This window comes from Geotrypetes seraphini, chromosome 3, assembly GCF_902459505.1.
Source record: "Geotrypetes seraphini chromosome 3, aGeoSer1.1, whole genome shotgun sequence".
Classification (NCBI taxonomy): domain Eukaryota; kingdom Metazoa; phylum Chordata; class Amphibia; order Gymnophiona; family Dermophiidae; genus Geotrypetes; species Geotrypetes seraphini.
This window is the reverse complement of record NC_047086.1, coordinates 402,513,136-402,532,430: the sequence shown is the minus strand read 5'-3', so window position 1 is coordinate 402,532,430 and position 19,295 is coordinate 402,513,136. Positions and strand designations below refer to the sequence as shown.

At 45.1% G+C, this 19,295-nt stretch overlaps 1 protein-coding gene across 2 annotated transcripts in view; it reads left to right on the top strand.

Moving 5' to 3' along the window:
- CMTR1 (cap methyltransferase 1) overlaps positions 1 to 19,295 on the top strand; it is a 289,978-nt gene that overhangs the window by 125,400 nt on the left and 145,283 nt on the right. For both annotated transcript variants that reach the window (XM_033935382.1, XM_033935381.1), the window contains 2 exons: positions 137 to 209; positions 17,017 to 17,215. In XM_033935382.1, the coding sequence (XP_033791273.1) occupies positions 137 to 209; positions 17,017 to 17,215 (272 nt within the window). The remainder of the gene's footprint in view (positions 1 to 136; positions 210 to 17,016; positions 17,216 to 19,295) is intronic.

The following is a 19,295-nucleotide window of genomic DNA, read 5'->3' as shown; positions in this document are numbered from 1 at the left end:
TGCCCCCAGCAACTTCCAGTGAAGTTGGATGCTTGCTTGGGGAGGGCATTGCTGGCCCTTCATGTCTTCAGTCTTGGAGAGAGAACCAAAAGAATGGTGAGGGTTAATGTAGCATTTATTTTTGTTTGTTTTCCAGAGCTGCAATGAAAATGGCAAACATAGATCATGTGTTTGATTACATGTTTACAAATCCCAAGGATTCTGAGGGGGTGAGCATCTGCATGTTTTATAGCTCAAGTTTTTGTTAATTACCTGCCTCTATAAAGGTAACTGGTTTCCTGCCACCGTTTAGCGATAGTTTTTGCAGTATGGATTAGAAAATGTTGTGGAGTACTTATATAAACTTGCATTGTGCTCTTCATTCCCTAGTATTCACTAAATCCCAATTGGGGTGGCAAACAGATATCTGCATAAATACTATTTATTTATTTAATTTCTATACCGTTCTCCCAGGGGAGCTCAGAATGATTTACATGAATGTATTCAGGTACACAAGCATTTTCCCTGTCTGTCCCAGAGGGCTCACAATCTATCTGATGTATCTGGGACAATGGGAGGATTAAGTGACTTGTCGAGGGTCACAAGGTGTACAGGATGCCAAGTCTTTACTAAATAATCATAAAAAAGTCATAAAAGATAAGATCATAAAACAAAAGGACTGATAAGACTGGACCCGAGGTGGTCCGTGTTTTGAAGAAACACTCCTTCTTCAGGAGCATTAACAGCTATTCACTGCTGATTCCATTTTTTCTTCAGTTGTTATCAATCGGGTTTTCTTGTATTGATACATGTTAGGACCCCTGAGGAAGGAGTGTTTCTTCGACTCACGGACCGTGTTGGGTCCGGTCTTATCAGTCCTTTTGGCTACAAACTGTTTTATGATCTTATCTTTTATGATTGTTTAGTAAAAACTTGGCGTCCTGTACATCACTACTGCAGTTTCTGCTTTGGCTTTAACCACTGCGTCATACTCTCCTCCTTCTCCACTGAACCCGGTATGGACAATGAAAAAGTGTAAGGTCACATTTACATTTTAGCACCACCATACTGCACGCATGCTTGTGTCTAGCCTGATGTCGGCTCGCAGGTCCTGCAGTTCTCAGTTTTCCATAGAGCTGAGAAGTTGTGTTTTTCAGCATTCTCAGCACGTCAGTTGTTTGCCTTTTTGGTGCCTTCCCTTTATTTTTTTTCTTCAGTTATCATTTATTGTTTTTATTCTTTCTTTATACTTAGTTGAAGGTTTGTTTTTTTTTGGGGGGGGTGTCCTTCAGGCCTTCTTAAGCCTTTATTCATCCCGGGAACCTTGAACAATTTTTGGGATAGGTCCTGCCAATCCAATCTCATCAGCTTCTTTGACTGGGTAACAAGAAAGTTGGACTTGGGAGAGTCTTTGGACGTCGTGTACCTGGACTTCAGTAAAGCTTTTGACAGTGTCCCACACTGCAGGCTGCTAAGCAAGATGGAATCGATGGGGTTAGGAGAGACACTAACTGCATGGGTCAATGATTGGCTGAGTGGCAGACTTCAGAGGGTGGTGGTTAATGGTACCCTCTCTAAAACATCGGAGGTGACCAGTGGAGTGCCGCAGGGCTCGGTCCTGGGTCCACTCCTTTTCAACATATTCATAGGAGATCTGACTCAAGGGCTTCAAGGTAAAATAACACTATTCACCGATGACGCCAAACTATGCAATATAGTAAGTGAATGCAGTTTACAGAATTATATGGCGCAGGACCTCCTTACATTGGAAAGTTGGTCCTCAACCTGGCAGCTAGGCTTCAATGCTAAGAAATGTAAGGTCATGCACCTCGGAAGCGGAAATCCATGCAGGACGTACTTCTTGAACGGAGAAACTTTAACTAGGACTTCAGCAGAACGAGATTTAGAAGTAATCATCAGTGCAGACATGAAAACTGCCAATCAAGTGGAGAAGGCTTCATCTAAGACAAGGCAGATATTGGCTTGTATCAATAGAAGTTTCGTCAGCCGAAAGCCTGAAGTCATAATGCCGTTGTACAGGGCCATGGTGAGACCTCATCTGGAGTACTGTGTGCAATTCTGGAGGCCACATTACAGTAAAGATGTGCGCAGAATTGAATCGGTTCAGCGGACGGCTACTAGGATGATCTCAGGGCTCAAGGGTCTCTCGTACGAAGAGAGACTGAACAAATTGCAGCTCTACACTCTTGAGAAACGTAGGGAGAGGGGAGACATGATCGAAACATTTAAGTACCTCACGGGACGTGTCGAAGTGGAAGATGATATTTTCTTTCTCAAGGGACCCTCGGCCACAAGAGGACACCCGCTCAAACTCAGGGGCGGAAAATTTCATGGCGACACCAGAAAGTATTTCTTCACAGAGAGAGTGGTTGATCATTGGAACAAGATTCCAGTGCAGGTGATCGAGGCAGACAGCGTGCCAGACTTTAAGAATAAATGGGATACCCATATGGGATCCCTATGAGGGTCAAGATAAGGAAATTGGGTCATTAGGGCATAGACAGGGGGTGGGTAAGCAGAGTGAGCAGACTTGATGGGCTGTAGCCCTTTTCTGCCGTCATCTTCTATGTTTCTATGAGTTCTCTGTGCCATTGAGCCCTTTGTCTTAGCGTCGGCAGTTTTCTGCCTGATGTCCAAACGCCTAGCACAGGGGTGTCAAACTCAATCAAATAAGGGGCTGAAATCTAAAACATAGGCGAAGTCGCGGACCAAAGTTTTTATTAAGATTCTTAGGGATTCTTTTATTAAGGTACGTTAATCGATTTAGCGCGCGCTAAATGTGCACCTTAATAAAAGGACCCCTTAGTCTTAGTAAAAGTATAAGGTTACAACCTCTTCAATCCCACACCGGCTCTGTGATGGGCCAAAATTAAAAACAGAAGCCTAAAATAAATGGGAGGTTGCAGGCGACCACGAGCGGCGACAGTGAAGGCAGAGGAAGGTGCCCATGAATGCCAAAGCCACAAAAAAGTGGTATACAAGTCCCCATTCCACTTCTCTTTTGATTGTAGCCACAGAAAAGCAGTATATGATATGCAGTTAAGCTGCTGGGAGGCCAGGGTTCAGGCCACTCATTCCTCATATCCAGTATCTTTGTCCCTCCCTCTGTGCATCCAGTTTTCCCTCTTTCATCCTCAAGTCCCCTCACTGGATCTCTCTCTTCCCTCCCCTCCCCAAGTTCAACACCCCTCTCCCTCCTTGCTTACTCCTCCACACCCCATACATCATCTCTTTGCCTCCTTGCATCCCCCTACCCACCGATTTTAGTGATCTTCCTCTTACCCGATCTGACGCTCCCGTGCCAGATACACAAGAAGCTATGGTGTCAGTATCGGCGTGTTTGTGCTGCTGCTGGTTCTGTCTGTCCCAGGGTGCATGCAGCAGGGAGGAACAGTCGGACCCAAACGTCGACGGCAGTTGGGAGGACCAGGAAGCAGGAAGAGTGCAGGCCACTGGGAGGGCCAGCCGGGAAAATGCAGGCATCCAGCCAGGAGAGTGCAAGCGGACCCGAATGTTGAACATGAAGAGCGGCGGGAGCACAGCGTAGCAAAGCGTGGCAGACTCCTGGCGGGCCAGCTATATTGGAAATTTTTATTTGTCTGGCGGACCAAATTCTAGTACACCGCGGGCCAGAGTTTGACACATCTGGCCTAGCAGCTTCAAACAGTGCACTCGATGTAAGGACCATTTTGGGAACTGATCACCACAACTGGTGTGTCCAGTGTCTTGGTCTTGACAATGAAGACATTTCCTGCACACTGTTTTCTCACATGCAGAAGAGGTTGCTTAAGGCCAGAAAACTTCACTTTCAAATGCTTTTTGGTATTACTTCAGAAGCATCGACCATGCCTAGGGATTCTGACCTCGACACTCAACCTAGATCTACTACGACATTGATACCTGCACTGCCTGCATCAACAGCACAGTGCAGGGACTCCATGTCTTCATCATCCTTGCTGCCGCATCGAGAGAGCCTCGTATGAGAGCTAAGAAGTACAAACATTTCCCCTACCAGACATGCTTAATCTTCTTCCCTGGCTTCCACAGCCTTGATGCAATCTAAGATTCAGTGCATAGGTAAGTGATCACCATCTCTGCAACTTGTGTCTCCTCGCAGACATTCCTCTGCATTGAGGTTCCCAACACCTTGTCATGCCCAGGTTTTGATAAGCCGCAGCTGCAGCACCAGTCTTTACTGGTTGAATCTGCACTTCAAACTGGTTGAATGTGCACCACCAGGCAGAGAGGGTCGCACATTAGACGTTGCCTTTTCAAAAATTCTGTGCTGTCTAGTAGACTTCTCAACTGTAACTTCTTTATGACCTTCTGTTTTAAACAGCATTTCAAGCAGTATGTTCCATCTAATCACCTTCCAAAGTTCCATGTAACTACTCAATCTATTTCAAACCAGAAAGTTTATGATTAGATCGATTTTTGATGCATTCAATGTTACATCCAGGGCATCAGCTATGTTCATAGCCATGAGGATCGCCTGGTGAATATTCCCTGTTTAGGTGAGGAGCTCTTTGGAGACAAAGTGGAAGAAATTACACAAAAGCTTACTCTACATGAGCAGAGTATGACTACTCTGTCTTCATCTAAGCCTTCCAAGACGCAACCTTCTAAGTCTTTCCAAAAACAATCTTACACTCCTTACAAGAGGGCACTATCCTCTTCCAAGGCTCCACCACAAAAGAGACAAAAGACTCGGCAGCCTCAGAAAGCTCAACCATTTGCTCCACAAAAATCAGTGGTCTTTTTGACATGCTTCTAGAGAGCATAGCCAAAATTTGTCCCTCTCTACCCCCCTCCACAACCTATCGGGGATCATCTTCTCTTATACCATTGACGATGGACTCTCATCACAACAGACACTTGGGTCCTGAAAGTATTATAGGAGGATTACTCTCGCAAAAGCTTTCTGAAAATCTAGATACACTACATCAACTGGCTCACCTTTATCCACATGTTTATTCAGACCTTCAAAGAAGTCAAGCAAATTGATGAGGCACGAACTCCCTCGGCTGAACCCATGCTTGGCTATGAGTCTCTGACATAGACATCAACTTGCAGGACTGTTTAGCTAATATTCTGTGCCTTGGGAAAGAGCTTTTTGGAGACAGAGTAGAGGCAGCTACCCAAAATCTCACTCAACATGAACAAAACTAGAATTCTTTGAATAGGACTAAAACCAAATCTAAATCAGCTACAAGACCACCTGCTTATGCTTATAAGAGGCGGTTTCCTGCTACATCCTCTTCCTCTAAATAACCACCACTGAAGAGGCAAAAACAGCAATGTCCCCAAAAATCAGTCTGCTGCTCCTCAAAAATCAACGCAGTTTTTTTGACATGCTTTTAGAGAGCATGGACACTTTACAGCCTACACTTCCTCTTTCCCATCCTATTGGAGGTCGGCTACAAATTTACCATTAACATTGGGCTCTTATTACAACGGACGCTTGGGTCCTAAAAGTCATCAAGGAGAGTTATTCTTTTCATTTTGAAACACACCCTCCAAGAGAGTCCTCTTTCACATCACAACAGGAAATCAAAGCTTTTCTTCAGCTAAGTGCCATAGAGGTAGTTCCCCTTTCTCAGAAAAATCAGGGGTTCTACTCCAGGTATTTCCTAATCCCAAAGAGGACAGGAGGTCTGCATCCAATCCTTGACCTCCGCAATTTGAACAAATACCTAGTCACAGAAAAGTTTTGCATGCTATCTCTAGGGACTCTGTATCATCTGTTAGAGTGAAATGAGTGGCTATGCTCTCTAGACCTCAAAGACGCTTACACTTACATACCCATACATCTTGCGCACAGAAAATTTCTAAGATTTTGTGTGGCTCATCAACGTTTTCAGTACAAAGTTCTGCCGTTCGACCTGGCATCTTCTCCAAGAGTATTCACCAAGTGCCTGGTGGTTGTAGCAGAAGCTCTGCATACTCACGGTCTGCAAGTATTTCCATATCTAGATGACTGGCTAATAAAAGCAGCCTCACCTCGAGAAGTACTGTCAACAACAAAGCTGACAATAACTTTTCTTCAGCAGTTAGGGCTTGAAGTCAACTTTCCAAAGTGTCAACTTCAACCCTCCCAAAGTTTATTGTTCATAGGAGTCATTCTCAACACAATTCAGTTGCGAACATTTCTTCTTCCTCAAAGACAAGATACTTTGATTCACCTGTGCCAGCAGGTTTCTCTTCTGCAAACCATTTCAGCCAGACAAATGATGCGTCTTTTGGATCACATGGCATCCACAGTTCATGTTACTCCTTTTGCAAGACTCCACCTCAGACTAGTTCAGTGGTCCCTAGCCTCTCAATGGTCTCAAGCTTTTGACCCCTTCTCTCAGAAGGTTGCAGTCACCTCAGGCCTTCGTAAGTCTCTCCAGTGGTGGATGGAACCGACCAATCTTTCCAGATGCCTACTATTTCACACTCTTTCACATCAGAAAGTGATCAGCACAGATGCTTCCATGTATACGTGGGGAGCTCATGTAGACGCACACAAGGTCAGTTCAAGAAAAAACACTCCACATTAATCTGTTGGAACTCAGAGCGATTCGCTATGCTCTTCAAACTTTTTGGAGCAACCAATCCAATCAAGTCCTCCTGGTTTGCACAGACAATCAAGTAGCGATGTATTACATCAACAAGCAAGGGGGAACAGGGTCTCTCCTTCTTTGTCAAGAAGCCAAATACATTTGGAACTGAGCAATTGCTCGGAACATTTTTCTCACTCTCTAACTGACAAACTCAGCAGATTTCTTCGAGCACACAAGTAGACTCTCAACGCCAGAGAATTATGCCACATTTTCTCACTAGGGGGACTCCTCAGATAGATCTATTTACTTCTCCCCACAATCACAAATTGCCTCAATACTGTTCCAGGTAGTATTCTCCTCAACATCTGGAAGCAGATGCTTTCCTTCTGGACTGGACAGGCAAATTCATGTACGCAATTCCTCCAATCCCTCTTATTCTCAAAATATTAGTCAAACTCAAGACAGAATCTGCCACCATGATACTGATAGCTCCTCAGTGGCCCAGACAACCTTGGTGCTCCCTTCTACTACAGCTGAATACCAAAGATCCATCTCTACTCATTCAGTCACGGATCGATGCTACAGTCTAATCTGAAATCGCTACACCTGAAATCGCTATAGCTTGATACTTTTCAGCCTGACTGCAGCAGGTTCCAATTATCCAAGCCATAAGTGTTTCTAGAAAACCTACTCAGCAGTGCTATCAACAGAAGTGGACATATTTCCATACATGGTGTACTCTCCAACATTTGGATGCTACCTCTACTTCCATAGCCTCAGTATTGGATTATCTCCTACATCTTTCCAATTCTGAACTACAAACCACTTCTTAGCTTGCTTACTGAACTGAGGTACTGTGAACTACATTGGGCTGGAAGGCACTTGCGTGTGTGCAATGCGGGCAGTCGCAAAGTTTCTTAAAACTTAGTGACAGTTCACTTTTCATACTGTCCATACCAGGCTCTGTGGATGATGTCACCCACATGTGAGAATATCTGCCTGCTGTCTCCAGATAGCACCTGTTATAATAAGTAACTGTGCTTTCCTAGTGGATTGTGGCTTTATGGATGTTGGGGCTAGGACCTGCTAGTCTCAGCATTCCTTATCTGGATGACTGGTTAATCAGAGCTGCAGCACCTCAGGCAGTCCAGTCAGCTACACAGGTGACTAACTCTTCTGGAACTTCTGGGCTTTGAAGTAAATTACCAAAAGTCTCATCTTCAACCAGCTCAAATATTGGAGTTTATAGGAACGGTACTCAAATATCATTCTCTTATGAGGCAGAACATATTGCTTCAACTTTGCAAGCATGTGTCTACTCTTCAGAAAATTACAGCAAAACAACTGATGCATATCCTGGGACTCATGACATCCACAGTTCATGTGATCCCCTTTACTTGTCTCCACTTCAGACTAGGCTCAATGGAATCTGGTATCTTAATGGTCTCAAGCCACAGCTCCACTTTCCCAGCAGATCAAAGTATCCTTATCTCTATGTCAATCTTTCCATTGGTGGTTACAGTCAGCAAATTTATCTAGGGGTTTGCTGTTCCATGTATCTCCACACCAATGAGTGCTCATGACAGACACCTCCATGTATGTGTGGAAGGCTCACCTTGATGGTCTACAAACTCAAGGAGTCTGGTCCATTTGAGAGAGAGAGACTACACATCAACCTGCTAGTGTTTTAGGTGATCCACAATGCTCTAAAAACTTTTCAGGATCATCTTCTCAACCAAGTCCTCCTTGTCAGAATGGAAAATCATGTAGCAATGTATTATATCAAACAAGAACGTACAGGCTCTCTTCTTCTGTGTCAGGAAACCCTTCACATTTGGAAATGAGCAATCTCACTGAATATTTTTCTCAAGGCAGTATTTGTGTAGGGGAAACAGCATACTCTGGCTGACAAGCACTGCAGATTTCTTCAGTTGCACAAGTGAACTCTCAATTCCAAGGTATTGTGCCACATTTTTTCTCTTTTGGGACTCCGTAGATAGACCTGTTAGCATCTCTCAACAATCACAAGTTATCTCAATTCTGCTCCAGACAGTTCTCCCCTCATCGCCTGGAGGCAGATGGCTCTCTTCTGGATTGGTCACAGAGGTTCCTATGTGCATTTCCTCTTGTTACAAAGACATTGTTCAAACTCAAGGGAGAACTAGCCACCATGATCCTCATAGCTCCTCGGTAGACCAGGCAACCATAGTTCTCCCTTCTGCTTTAGCTGAGTATCAAAGATCCTATCCCACTACAGATCTTCTACATCCCAACCTGCAGTATCTACATCTCACAGCTTGGCACCTTTCAACCGGAGCATGGAGAATTTCAATCTCATTGCCCCAGTTGCAGCTATTATAGCTGCTTCCAGGAAACCACCTACTCAGCAGTGCTACCGCTTCAAGTAGACACACTTTACCACATGATGTAATCTCCATCTCTTGGATCCTGCAACATCCTCCATTGCTTTGGTGTTGGACTACCTTCTGTACCTCTCTGACTCTGGGCTTAGTCACTTCTGTCAGAGTTCACTTCAGTGCTATTAGCGCCTTCCATGTCCCTTGTAATAATAAACCTCTAGCTACTCATCCGCTAATTTACAGGTTTATGAAAGAACGCGAAGGCTCCACTCAAATTGCCTCCAGTTGTTTGGGATCTCAATGTAGTTCTCACCATTCTTTTGAAGCTTCCATTTAAACCTCTTGTAACTACTCTTGTAACTACTCTTGTAACTACTTGTAAGTACCTTAAGTACCTAACTCTGAAAGTAATTTTCTTGATATGTGTCACTTCAGCTCGATGAGTGAGTGAAGTCCAAGCACTAGTCTGTGACCCACCTTACACAGTCTTTCACCATGATCGGAGAGGGTCATAATGCCGCTTTATAGAGCAATGGTCAGACCACACTTGGAATACTGTGTCCAACACTGGTCTCCCTACCTAAAGAAGGATATAAAACTGCTGGAGAGGGTGCAGAGGCGAGCAATGAAGCTAGATAAATGTATGGAAAACTTGAACTACAAAGAACGACTTAAAAAACTGGGACTATTCTCCCTTGAGAAGAGGAGACTGCGAGGGGATCTGATTGAGACTTTTAAGATAATAAAAGGAATCGACAAGATAGAGCAGGATAAAAAGTTATTTACGATGTCAGATGTGACCAGGACAAGAGGTCATGGACTGAAGCTGAGGGGGGCCAAGCCCAGGACAAATGCCAGGAAGTTCTGCTTCATGCAGCGAGTGGTGGACACCTGGAATGCTCTCCCGGTGGAGGTTGCTGCAGAACCCACCGTTCTTGGTTTTAAGGGCAAGTTAGATGTACATCTCCTCGAAAGAAGCATAGAAGGATACGGGTGACTAAATTTTTTTTTTTTTTTCTTCTTCACCAGGTTACACCTGGCTGGGCCTCCGCGTGAGCGGATCACCGGACTTGAAGGTCTGATCCGGAGATGGCAGTTCTTATGACAAGGTGGTCCTGAGAACTCATCCTAAAATCCTTCCAAAAGTAGTCATGGAATTTCACCTTAATCCATTGTGCTACCTGTTTTCTTCCAGGCAATGGCAGAATCGGTGGCCTTTCTGCATTCCACTCCCATTGAAGATATTTGCAAAGCAGCTACTTAGTTCTAAATTCACACATTTACATAAGAACATAAGAATTGCTGCTGCTGGGTCAGACCAGTGGTCCATCCTGCCCAGCAGTCCGCTCCCTTGGCAGTCCCTAGGTCAAAGACCAGTGCCCTAACTGAGACCAGCCCTACCTGCGTACGTTCCAGTTCAGCAAGAACTTGTCTAACTTTGTCTTGAATCCCTGGAGGGTGTTTTTCCCTATAACAGCCTCTGGAAGAGCGTTCCAGTTTTCCACCACTCTCTGGGTGAAGAAGAACTTCCTTACGTTTGTACGGAATCTATCCCCTTTTAACTTTAGAGAGTGCCCTCTCGTTCTCCCTACCTTGGAGAGGGTGAACAATCTTTCTTTATCTACTAAGTCTATTCCCTTCAATATCTTGAATGTTTTGATCATGTTCCCTCAGTCTCCTCTTTTCAAGGGAGAAGAGGCCCAGTTTCTCTAATCTCTCGCTGTACGGCAACTCCTCCAGCCCCTTAATCATTTTAGTCGCTCTTCTCTGGACTCTTTCGAGTAGTACCGTGTCCTTCTTCATGTACGGCGACCAGTGCTGGACAAAGTTCAGCCAAGCAGTACTACAGAATTGATTTTCTTCTTGAATACTCTCTCCATCCCTTTTCAATTATGCTAGGGAGTCCCACATGTGAGAATATGCTGCCTGCATGTCCTAGAATAAAGCACAGTTACTTACCATAACAGATGTTGTCCTAGAACATGCAGGCAGCATATTCTCACATGTGGGCGATGTTACCCACAGAGCCTGGTATGGACAGTGGTAAAAGTTTATTGTCACTTTAAGGTTTTTAGAAAGTTTGCAACTGCCTGCACCATGCATGTGCAAATACCTTCCTGCTCAACGCTGGCTCACGGCACCTCAGTTCTTTGTTTCCCACGGAGCAAAGAAATGCTTTTATCCCAGGACAAGCAGATGGCATATTCTCACATGTGGGCAACATCATTCATGGAGCCCTGGTAAGGACAGCTTTAAAAGTGCAATGCCACTTTAAGAACTTGAGAAAGTTTGTGAATTGCTCGCACTGCACATGCGCGAGTGCCTTCCTACCCGATGTCGCTTGTGGATCCTTAGTTCATAGTTTCCCACGAAGCTAAGAAGTCATGTCTCTGAACGTTCCATTTTTTGTCATTGTCTTCCTGCTCACGTGGGGTTCTTTTTTTCTTTTTAAAAGAAAAAGAACAATTTTTCCTCTTTTTTCCTTAAGGGGCTCCAGCTGCCAGAACCTTAATTTTTTCTTAGTCATTGATGTGGCTAATGTGGTCTTTTTGACCATTTTTCAGGACACTAATGGGCAAAAAAAAGTGTTGCAGGTGCCTGAGGCCAACTTCTCTTCCTGACAGTTGGTGTTTCATATCCCTTTGGAACTTATGCCTGGTGCACTACCCTGCAGAAATGTTCGAGAAACTTCAACAGGAAAGATTGTTCGGGACCAGCATGGGCATCGATCAAAAATCTTCTGCATCAAAAACATCGACAGTGACATCGAGACACATCGCTCTGTCTGGTAAGCTAGTTCAGAGGTAGCCAGCTTCCCAATCAATGTCGCAGGTCTCATTGCATCGAGTCTCTTGATGCCGACCAAGCAGCGATGCCGACCTCAACCTCGAGGGTGTGCATCCTTATTAAGGTCATCTTCAAGGCAAGCTGCGTCACCGATGGTACTGGCAGATAAGCCTTCTGGGTACAGTTCAATGCGCTGTTCTGAAGGAACTTAGGTGATGCATGTAAACTGCTTACCCCAGTATCAACTCCCTCGGTACCAGTCAAACCTAAGTACAGGGCTACCAAGTCTTATAGTACCGCAGCTGCTTTCTCCGGAGCTACATCAACAGGCATGTCTAGGTATTTATCTTCTCACCACAGTTCTTAATCGACAATCCAATGAGCATCATTCTTCCTCGGATGCTACGAAGAGAAAACATCGCTCCCTCATATTCTTTGAAGAGAATAACAGCTTTGCATCATATATCTTTCTAGCATTGGACCGGTACCGGTCTCAAAGTAAGCATCGATCTTTTTGACTCATTTCTTCATCGAGGCCCTCATATCCCTTGGGCTTAGTCTGATTCAATTCAGGACTTTCTGAGTCTACAACAAAGTTTCCACTCAACTGTCCACCAATGGCTAAATCTTCTTCTGAAAAACTTTTGCTGCTGTTCCTCTTTCTCAGCCTCTTCCTCAATCACTCGGACTCGGCTCCAACTGTATTATCTCCATTGGAAATTGATAACCACATCTGGATTCTAAAGGTCATTCGAGAGGGATACTCTCTTTATCAGAGCTTAGAAATGCCTCTTACTATTATGGGGGCTCCCAGAAACTCAGACTTTATATATAAACTAGTCTTATAGCCCATTACATTAACGGGTGCTAGAATATATGTGCGTGTGTCTGTCTTTATTTCTTTCTCTCTCTCCTTAGCCGCTTTCTGTATTTCTGTCTTTCTTTTTCCTCGACTGTCCACCACCACCCCTTCACTGCTCCCCTTATCCAGCAGCAGCCCATCTCCCTTTGTTTTACCTACCCCTGTCCATCAGCACTTCTTCCCCTGTCCAGCAGCACCTCTTACCTCCATTTGCTTCTGCCCTCCGCCACAGTCGCCTCAAGCTGCCGCGGCCTGCAAGCGCCGACAGCTGCCTAGGTAATGTTTCCGCCATCCCTGCTACCGCCGCTGCTTGAGAGGCCCGCAGGACCGAAGGCGATCAGCGTGTCTGGGGCTCGGGAGGAGGAATCCTGGTGTCGCGCATGCGCACTCCTGCCGACCACTGACATACAGATCAGGGAACACGTGGTAAGAGTGTGCATGTGTGCTTAGCATTTTATTACTATAGATGCCAGTCACTTGTGGTAGAGTTGATTAAAAAAAAAAATCTACTCTATTGAGACTATCTGCCTCAGTGCCTTCAGTGCGTGAAAGGCACACTATGGGCACATTTGGCTGTCCCTTCTACCAGTACTCCATGTTGGCGATCAGAGTGCCAAATCACAATTTCTATATTTCCTGCTATGTGAAGTATCTTGTTCAGAAATTGCCTTCTTGTGATGGATACCTTCCTTCTCAACGTCTACAGGAATTTCATCATCATATCTCGATCCTTTCCCCTACCTAGAATGTATTGGGCTGGATCCGCTTATCCATGATCTAAGGAGGAATCTAACATAAGGGTGTGGAGTCTGTGAAGTTAGATTCCTCCACATGGTATTCAGCAAGCAACTTGACATGCATAAAACGACTTGCGACTGCTTCAGGATTCCATCATGGGGCATAGAGCCTGTAAGGTGGCTCTTTCCTGTTGTTTCGATACAATTATACATGAAATGGTGAGATCTAACAGGGATGTAGAGCCTGTAAGTTAGATTCTCGCCATATTAAAACCATCCACTGTTTTATCCTCAAAGCAGGATCAACCAGGTATTTTTTTTCTTGCAACATGTCTTCCACTGTTCTATCAATGTTTATACAGTACCTTTTAGAAGACATCTATTAGAACATAAAAACATAAGAATAGCCTTACTGGGTCAGACCAATGGTCCATCAAGCCCATTAGCCTGTTCTCACGGTGGCCAATCCAGGTCATTAGTACCTGGCCAAAACTCAAGGAGTAGCAACATTCCAAACTACAGATACAGGGCAAGTAGTGGCTTCCCCCATGTCTCTCTCAATAATTATGGACTTGTCCTCCATGAACTTGTCCAAACCTTTCTTAAACCCAGCTATGCTATCCGCTCTTACCACATCCTCTGGCAACGCGTTCCAGAGCTTAACTATTTCTCTGAGTGAAAAATACTTCCTCTTATTGGTTTTAAAAGTATTTCCCTGTAACTTCATCAAGTGTCCTCTTAATCTTTGTAATTATTGATGGAATGAAAATCGATCCACTTGTACCAGTTCTACTCCACTCAGGATTTTGTAGACTTCAATCATATCTCCCCTCAGCCATCTCTTTTCCAAGCTGAAGAGCCCTAACCATTTTAGTCTTTTCTCATACGAGAGGAGTTCCATCCCCTTTACCATCTTGGTCGCTTTTCTTTGAACCTTTTCTAGCACCACTATATCTTTCTTGAGATAAGGAGACCAGAATTGAATGCAATACTCCAAATGAGGTCGCACCATGGAGCGATGCAGGGGTATTATGATATTCTTAGTTTTGTTAACCATCCCTTTTTTAATAATTCCTAGCATCCTGTTTTCTTTTTTGGCCGCCGCCACACATTGGGTGGAAGGTTTCATTGTATTGTATACAATGACACCCAGATCCTTTTCTTGGGCACTAATCCCCAAGGTGGGACCCTAGCATCCGGTAACTGATTCAGGTTATTCTTCCCAATATGCATCACTTTGCAATTTTCCACATTAAATTTCATCTGCCACTTGGGCGCCCAGTCTTCCAATTATAAGGTCCGCCTGCAATTTTCACAATCGACATGCATTTTAACGACTTTGAACAGTTTAGCGTCATCTACAAATTTAATCATCTCACTCGTTCCAATTTCCAGATTATTTATAAATAAGTTAAATAGCACCGGTCCCAGTACAGACCCCTGTGGCACTCCACTGTTTATTCTCCTCCATTAAGAAAAATGACCATTTAACCCTACCCTCTGTTTTCTATCCGATAACTAATTCCTAATCCACATCTGAGCGGTATTCACAATTAAAGTTGCTAATCTACTGAACCAGTTTTTTTTCTATCTATATCTTTTGGAACTCGGAGCAATCTGTGATGCTCTCAAAACATTTCAACACATTGTGATTATTTACATCCTCCTAATTCCCATGGATGTTCAGGTTGCAATGTATGGAGGCACAGGTTCTCTCCTTCTTTGTCAACACGCCCAGAAGACTTGCAATTGCTCTCAATATATTTTTGAAAGCAGTACGCATTCAAGGGAAGCAATATTCTTTCACAGATGGATTCAGGAGGTTTCTTCAGCCACACGAGTGGACGCTCAACTCTATAGTTCTGCATCACATATTCTTTCTTTGGGGGGATTACTCAGATAAACCTGTTTGCATCCCCCCCAAATCACACATTGCCTCAGTTTTGCTCCAGGAAGTATTCTCCCCAATGCCTGGAACCTGATGCGTTTCTTCTGGATTGGACACACAAGTTTCTTTATGCATTTCCTTCAATCCGTCTCATCTTCAAGATGCTTGTCAAGCTCAAGCAGGAATTGGCCACCATGATTCTGTTGACCCTTGGAGGCCCGGGCATCCTTGGTTCTCCCTTCTTCCTCAGCTTAGTATCAAGGAACATTAGGTCTAGGTTTTTGTGAGTTCTTGGAACCCAACTCTCCTTCCATCCCTTTTATCAAAGCTGGGGCGTCCCATATGTGAGAATATGCTGCCTCCTTGATAAAGCACAGTTACATACCGTAACAGGTGTTATCCAGGGACAACAGTCAGATATTCTCACAAACCACCCACCTCCCCTTGTTGGCTTTTTTACTTGGGCATAGAACTGATTACCTCGCGAGCTAGTGTCGGGCAGGAAGGCATACATGCATGCGTGGTGTGAGCAGTCTAAAAGCTTGCACTGTCCGTACCGGGCTCCGTGGATGACGTATGGACAGTGCAAGCTTTTAGACTGCTCACACCACGCATGCATGAGTTCCTTCCTGCCTGACACCAGCTCACGAAGTAGTCGGTTCTGTGCCCAAGTAAAGAAGCCAACAAGGGGAGGTGGGTGGGTTGTGAGAATATCTGCCTGTTGTCCCTGGATAACACCAGTTATCCAGTAAGTAACTGTGTTTTATCAGAGCACTTTTCAGTAATTTGTGTATTTTTCCATAATTTCTTAGAAATCCCAGATAGGTAAATATTTAAAGCTAGTTATTGTACCATTGTTTCACTAGTGCTTTTTAAAATTGACATCTCCAAAACTGACACATTTTCTTATTTGTGATGCTTGATTAATATATTCAGATATTTTACTGTATATTCCATCAATAAATGCATGGGCCATGTAGTCTTTACTGTAAGTTTTATTGGACTATCACCACTTGGTTTTGCTCTGGATATTTTCTGCTACAGAACACTTGCAGGACAACTCTTACGTGCACAAAGTAGGTTCTGAAAGCTATATGGCAGTGGTATGCAGCTTTTATCCTTCAGTGGGCTGCTTCAGTAGGGAGCTGAGCCAGTGAACTGTTATATAAGTTCAGTATTACACTTCCCCCTCCGTATTTGCGAATTCCGTATCTATGGATTCGCTTATTCGCGGTTTTTGATCAAAACATACATTGTCAGGCTATTTTAAGCCCTGTAAGCTCCCTCTTAAGCCTTACCTGGTGGTGTAGCGGGTTTTTGGGGCAGGAGTGATCTTCCCACGCTCCTGCCCCATGCAGATCGCTCACAGGAAATGGCTCGAGAGACTACGGGAGCTTAAGGCAGCCATTTCCTGTGAGCAATCTGCACGGGGCAGGAGCATAGGAAAATCGCTCCTGCCCTGAAAACCCGCTAGACCACCAGGTAAGGCTTAAGTGGGGGCTTACAGGGCTTAAAATAGCCGGGGGGGGGTTAGGGGCAGAACCGGGCCGAATATTATTTGCCATTTTTTAATATTCGCAGGCCGGCTCTGCCCCCGAAGCCCCACAAATACGGAGGAGGAAGTGTAATTATAGGTAAAGTAACTGCATTCTGAGCTGCTTTAAATAATTTGGGCCCCTTTGTGTTACGAATTACTGTAAGTTGTAAATTGAGTGATTTTGTAGAGGTTCCAGGAGATTTTCCTGTTTGAGGTCTGGAAAACTATTAAATTAGGAGTAGAAATCCTTTTTATCCACATCTGCTGATTTCTTTTTTCTGACCCTTTCCCTTGCTTTAGAAGCCACAAGTGAAGGAACGGGATGCAGAGCTACTCTATTTTGCAGATGTGTGTGCTGGACCTGGGGGGTTCTCTGAGTATGTCCTCTGGAAGAAGAAGTGGCATGCAAAGGGGTTTGGGATGACACTGAAAGGACCAAATGATTTCAAGCTAGAAGATTTCTATTCTGCATCCAGTGAACTTTTTGAGCCATACTATGGTAGGTTATAGATGAGTGGAAATGTGTTTTTGCAAATGCTCAACTTTCATAAGAGTTGATGAGCTTTTACTGGCAAATTCTATAAATGGCACTTAAAAATAGGTGCCGTTATCTGATACGCCTAACAAGATAAGCACCTTTATTAACGGAATAACAAGAAGGCTTTAATGACCGATAATTGGAAAATATGTGCCTATTAAGAAAATACAATTCGTAAAGAGGCCACCTAGAAAATTATAGGCGCACTAATGGGGAAAAGCGCCTATCGAATTAGGTATGGGCATTGCTTCCATTTTAGGCAGCCTCTTAGAGAATCGGTGGTTGTAAGCATCCTTATGTGTTCCTGAAGTATTTAGGCAACTAACCTGTATGTTCTTACTCCACAATAACTGATCTCTAGCTTCTAACCTTGTTAATTCTAATTAATTTGTAACATCTTTTAACCATTGTAAACCACATAGAACTTCACGGTCCTGCGATATATAAACTGTTATTATTATTATTATGTGCTGATCTCAGCTCTTAAATATTAAGCGAGCTAAGATATGGCCTACATTTCAGGCACTTAATAGTGTGATTCATTATAGTGTGCCTATGTACTATTTCTTTTGTTTTATCAATTTTATCTAAATATAGTTTTTTTAAATTTTTAAATAATATTGTATTTCATTTTTTCTTATAAAATGTTTCTCCATACCTGCTGGTTCTTCTGTTGGCCTGTCCTCTGGGACTACACGTTGGCCTCCAGGCTGAGCCTTCAGCTTTAGCTGCAGGGCATGAATACACAAAATCAAATGAGAAGGATATGTTTCATAGTACACCTTATTCCCAGAGATAACACGCACGTTTGCTATTGATCAGAATAAGTGGACAGTTTGATGCTCAACGTTGACATCATCAATATGCACCCAAGGATCTCCCGTACGAGGAACGGCTGGATAAGTTGCAGCTGTACTCACTCGAGGAACGCAGAGAGAAGGGTGACAAATAGAGGGTGGAAATAAGGGTGTGTCTTATGGAACAAATACCCAACCCCCTCCCCTTACCTTTTTAAAATTCTGAAGCCTTCTCTAGCTGGACGCAGCTACCTGCCTGGTTCCCCAAGCACTGACAGCTGAAGTGGCTGCCTCCGAGTCATCTTCCCTTGCGGCAGAGCAGCGCACAAGACTGCAGGCCTGGCCAACGCCGCTTCCCATGAGAGTTCTTAATTGAATTCTCACGGGAAGCAGCTTGGGACCAGGCCGGCAGCCTTTTTAAAAAGGGTAACTGTGGGGGGGGGAGGGAGGCTGGGAGCTGCCCTGCCTAATTAAAAATAAGAACGGAGGGGAGAGGCCTGCCGGCCTGGGGGAAGTTGCCTGGAGGAGAGGAGGGCGCCCGCCCGCCCCTACCTGCGGGACCTGCCTGCCCCTACCTGCGGGACCTGCCTGCCCCTACCTGCGGGACCTGCCCGCCCCTACCTGCGGGACCCGCCCGCCCCTACCTGCGGGGCCTGCCTGCCTGCTCGCCCCTACCTGCAGGGCCTGCCTGCCTGCCCGCCCCTACCTGCAGGGCCTGCCTGCCTGCCCGCCCCTACCTGCAGGGCCTGCCTGCCTGCCCTGTCCCCACCTGCCCGCCCCTCCCTCCCTACCCTGTCCCCGCCCGAGTGCCTTTTCCCTCCCTGTCCCTGCCTGCCCGCCCTGTCCCTACCTACCTGCCTGCCCCTACCTATCTACCTATCTACTCCTACCTATCTACTCCTACCTGCCTGCCCCTATCAAACATGCCCGCCTGCCCTGTCTGCCTTGTCCCTACCTGCCCTCCCTGTCCCTACTACCTTCCTGCCTGTCCTATCCCTACCTGCCCTCCCTGTCCCTACTACCTTCCTGCCTGCCCTGTCCCTACCTGCCCTCCCTGTCCCTACTAGCTTTCTGCCTGCCCTGTCCCTACCTGCCCTCCCTGTCCTTACTACCTTCCTGCCTGCCCTGTCCCTACCTGCCCTCCCTGTCCCTACTACCTTCCTGCCTGCCCTGTCCCTACCTGCCCTCCCTGTCCCTACTACCTTCCTGCCTGCCCTGTCCCTACCTGCCCTCCCTGTCCATAC